We start from the raw sequence: 4,384 nt of genomic DNA, 5'->3' as shown, positions 1-4,384 counted from the left end.
AATTTGCGTATCTGACTTTATAAAATCAATTAAAAATAGTAAATCAATTCCAAAAATCATGAAATTTTGAGGGAAGGTTCTAGACATGTAGATTAACATGTTAGATAAAGAATTTATTAAAAATAACTTCCCAGTTGAGAGAAATAAATGTTTGAATACAGATTTATAGTTTCTAAAAAACTGCTGACATACACGATTTTGTAAAATCAATTGGGCACAGTAAATCAACTCCAAAAATAGTAAAATTTTGAGAGAAGTTTCTAAACATGTAGATAAACATGTAAAAGAAAAAATTTCTTGAATACCACTTCCCATTTATGAAAAATCATCTGTTTTGTAAAACATGCACGAACATGTGCACGAACAAAAACATGATTTTGTAAATTCCATTAAACATAACAAATCAATTCCAAACTTGATGAAACTTTGCGAAATGTTTGTAAACATGAAAACAAACATGTTAGAAAAATAATTTCTCAAATTGAATTTCTATTTGTGAAAAGTCATGTATTTTGCAAGTGTGTCCAAAGCATGAAAACTCAAAACCATGCATGTATATATATAACTATATATATATACATAGAAACCAAATACGTGTGTGTATATGATATTAAGCTTAAGGTACTTAACACACATAATATAAAATCTAAACTAGATTATCCAAGCTTGATCTTGATCTTCATTGTAGCTCAACTTGATACACTTTGCGGATGAAGCTTGAACTTGATCTTTAACTTGAATTGTATGTTGCTTCACTCCATAATTCCGCCAACCTCCATTGGATATGTTCGTTGAAGCTCTATTCATCCATCCTCCAACTCGTTGTTTGTCTACAATACATAGGAAAACACAAATACTAGACAAACAATATTAGTAGTAAATTGTTTGTTAAACATCATCAAAACAAGAAGGCCAACAAGTTGTGCATATCTTCCTCCCCTGAGGAGGACACGGTGTTTATAATCTTTTGAATTTTCTGGATATTGGTCCCTTAAATCTTCCATAATTTGAAATTACTATTAGGTCCCCAAAATCATATGGATTCCTGAGATTTAGTCCTTCTATTAGTTCTTGTAATTGATGCATGACCTATTCTGGACATTTTTAGCTATATTTAGACTCTTGTGATTCAATAATTTCTGAAGATTAAATTATAAAGAAGGGTATTTAATGGCATTAGGGTTTTTTTTTCTTCTTCTTCTTCCGTTTTTTTTGCTGATTTCAAAGTTGTGGGATTTCATCTAATAAAAATAGTTCAGAATAATTTGCTGCAAAGCCCTTAATTGTTCAAGGTAGTTTTGTGAAATTTGCACATAAAAATTTGACGAAGTTCAATATAGAAGAGATGCTGATATGATTGTGCATAAACATGTAGGGAGAATTTGTTCGCGATATCATGAAGGATCAGCTAGGAGATGGAATTTTCGCAGTGGATGGCAATAAATGGCGACACCAGAGAAAGGTTGCGAGTTATGAGTTTTCAGCAAAAGTCTTGAGAGATTACAGTGGTGTCGTATTCAAAAGCAATGCTAGCAGACTTTCAATGCTAGTCCTTGAATCTGCAAGAACTGGACAGATGATAGATATAAATGATCTTTTCATGAAATCGACATTAGATTCAATATTCAAAGTTGGGTTTGGAGTGGAACTTGATACATTATCCGGGTCCAACAAAGACGGAAAGATATTTGCGCAGGCATTTGATGATTCAAGCGCCCAATTGTTGCGGCGTTTTGTTGATGTTCTCTGGAAGATGAAGAGATTCTTGAACGTTGGCCTGGAAGCTAAAATGAAGAAGGATATCAAATTTATCGATGATTTTGTGTACACCCTCATTAATAAGAAGATCGAGCAGATGTCTAAACAACAGAACAATTTCGTAAGTCAGTTATAAGTACAGTACTATTAGTTCTTTCCAGATATTATACTAAAGTAATCACTGTTCTTGACTTAGGTAGATGAAGAAAGAAGATATATTGTCAAGATTTTTAAATGAAAGAGAGAAAGATCCTGAGAATATGAGCTTAAAATATCTTCGAGATATAATACTCAATTTCGTGATAGCAGGCAAAGATACAACAGCAGGAACTCTCTCATGGTTCTTTTACATGATGTGCAAGCATCCTAGTGTACAAGAGAAGGTAGCGGAAGAAGTGAAAAAAGTAACAAAAAGAAATGGGAAGATTCAAGTGGATGAATTTGCAGTGACTTTAACTGAAGAAGCTCTCAACAGAATGCAATATCTCCACGCAGCATTGACTGAGACGTTAAGACTCTATCCTGCTGTTCCGGTGGTAAGCAACTAGTTATGAGACAGCACATTGCTCGATAAAAGGATACTGTATCTGCACATATTTGTGTATCTTTATTAGTATCCGATATATATTATACATGTACACATGTCAGATATATTTTCTTTCGGGTTAATTGCACATAAACCTTTTTAATATCATCATTTGAAATTACTACCCTTGTACTTTCATTGTCGCAGATAGACCCCCTGGTTATAATTTTTTGAATCTTTTACCCTTGGTGAAATGTTGGCAGACATTGCCCCTGGATGAAATTAGTGAGTCAATCTGAGGCTAAAAGGGTCAAAGGAATTAACCCAGGGGTCTGTCACAACAATGAAACTACAGGGGTAGTAAGTTCAAGAAAATGAACTACAGACTTTCTATGTGCAGTTAACCCTTTTCTTTTTTGTTTTGTTTTGTAGGACATGCATATGTATACAAACATAAGTTAAATACCTGATATGATATCTATGCCGATTAGATGGTTGAAATTAGTTTGGTTTTTGAATTAATAGACCCAAAATTGATTTTGGTGAACCAGACATCTAATAGTACTAGGTCCTTAAGCATGCTGAATACATTGATATAATCTAAATTTTGGAAGAAAAAACAAAATTCTTATCTAGACAACTCTTGTGTCAAACTTTGTGCCTTACCAATATCTGATATGCATCCATATTTGTTCTCCTTCCATCCGATGCATGTACATGTTCATATTCGGTGGATATGGATATAAATTTTTCAATGAACCGTATTTGTATTTGTATGCATTTTTCAAATAATAAATGGATACTGACATGGTAAATATCATATTCGTTTCATATTTGATACCGTTTGCAGGATGTGAAGTGTTGTCTCTCTGATGACACATTGCCAGATGGACTCAATGTTGACAAAGGAGATCTGATAAGTTACCAACCATACGCAATGGGAAGAATGAAATTCTTATGGGGAGAGGACGCAGAAGTTTTCCGGCCTGAAAGATGGCTCAATGACTTTGGAGATTTCGAGCCTGAAAGTCCTTTTAAATTCACTGCTTTTCAGGTTTGCTGACAAAAATTGATCAGATTTGATGAAATTAATATGATTTTATTTCTGAAATTACTCAGCTTTGAATAATTCTTGGTTTGTCAGGCTGGACCTCGAATCTGTTTGGGAAAAGAATTTGCTTACAGGCAGATGAAGATCTTTGCAGCTACACTGTTGTACTTCCTTAACTTCAGGCTCTGGGATGAAACAAAACCTGTCAATTATAGAAGCATGGTGACACTACAAATTGATGGTGGACTCTATGTTGGTGCCGTTGAAAGATGAAATGCTGGTTTTATGAAAGGTAGATATTGGAAAATTGTAATTATATTATGACGCTTTGATACGTAAGTATGATGCTCAGTTTAGTATATGTTCTATTTGTCAAATACAAGTTTCCATATTGGATGAATTAAGATACTGAGAATTATGTTGATTGAGGAATAAGATTTGGCATGGGGAAAAGCTTTCATATATATATATATATAAGGATTAAAACTAGTTATTTTATAGATAATATCAAGGGAAAGTATATTATGAAAATTGTACTCATGTCTTTAATTTACCAAAAAATTTATCTCCATGCGGAATTGGGATGCGTACTTATCAAGCCTGTTTTTCTTTTGGGTTAATTTCACAAACCCCCTGAGCTTTGGGGGTTGTTGCACATAACCCACCTGAACTTCGGGGTGTCTCACAGAACCTCCATTGAGCTTTATCTTATCTCACCTAGCCCTCTACATGTAACTACAAATAACTAAAATATCTTTGAGTGAAAAAAATCTCAAACTCCGTCGCTTGCCATACTCTCTTCCTAAAATTTTGAGTTTTTTCTCCTCAAGAAATAATTAGTTATTTATAAATTTCAAATAGGAGGGTTAGGTGAGATAAGGTAAAAGAAATTTTGAGTTTTTTCTCCTCAAGAAATAATTAGTTATTTATAAATTTCAAATAGGAGGGCTAGATGAGATAAGGTAAAAGTTTAGGGGGGTTTTGTGAGATAGCCCACAGTTCTGAGGGGTTAAGTAAGACGCACAAAGTTCCCCCACGTGCGCTGCCGG

At 33.8% G+C, this 4,384-nt stretch overlaps 1 protein-coding gene across 1 annotated transcript in view; it reads left to right on the top strand.

Moving 5' to 3' along the window:
* The window catches only part of LOC109825930 (cytochrome P450 704C1-like), a 10,357-nt gene extending 6,587 nt beyond the window's left edge, over positions 1 to 3,770 (top strand). The window contains exons 2-5 of the mRNA XM_020392848.1: positions 1,376 to 1,879; positions 1,959 to 2,294; positions 3,135 to 3,338; positions 3,429 to 3,770. Of these exons, the coding sequence (XP_020248437.1) occupies positions 1,376 to 1,879; positions 1,959 to 2,294; positions 3,135 to 3,338; positions 3,429 to 3,608 (1,224 nt within the window). The 3' untranslated portion in view covers positions 3,609 to 3,770. The remainder of the gene's footprint in view (positions 1 to 1,375; positions 1,880 to 1,958; positions 2,295 to 3,134; positions 3,339 to 3,428) is intronic.

The sequence above is a fragment of the Asparagus officinalis genome, chromosome 10 (genome assembly GCF_001876935.1).
Source record: "Asparagus officinalis chromosome 10, Aspof.V1, whole genome shotgun sequence".
Lineage (NCBI taxonomy): Eukaryota > Viridiplantae > Streptophyta > Magnoliopsida > Asparagales > Asparagaceae > Asparagus > Asparagus officinalis.
This window is presented reverse-complemented; position numbering and strand designations above follow the sequence as displayed.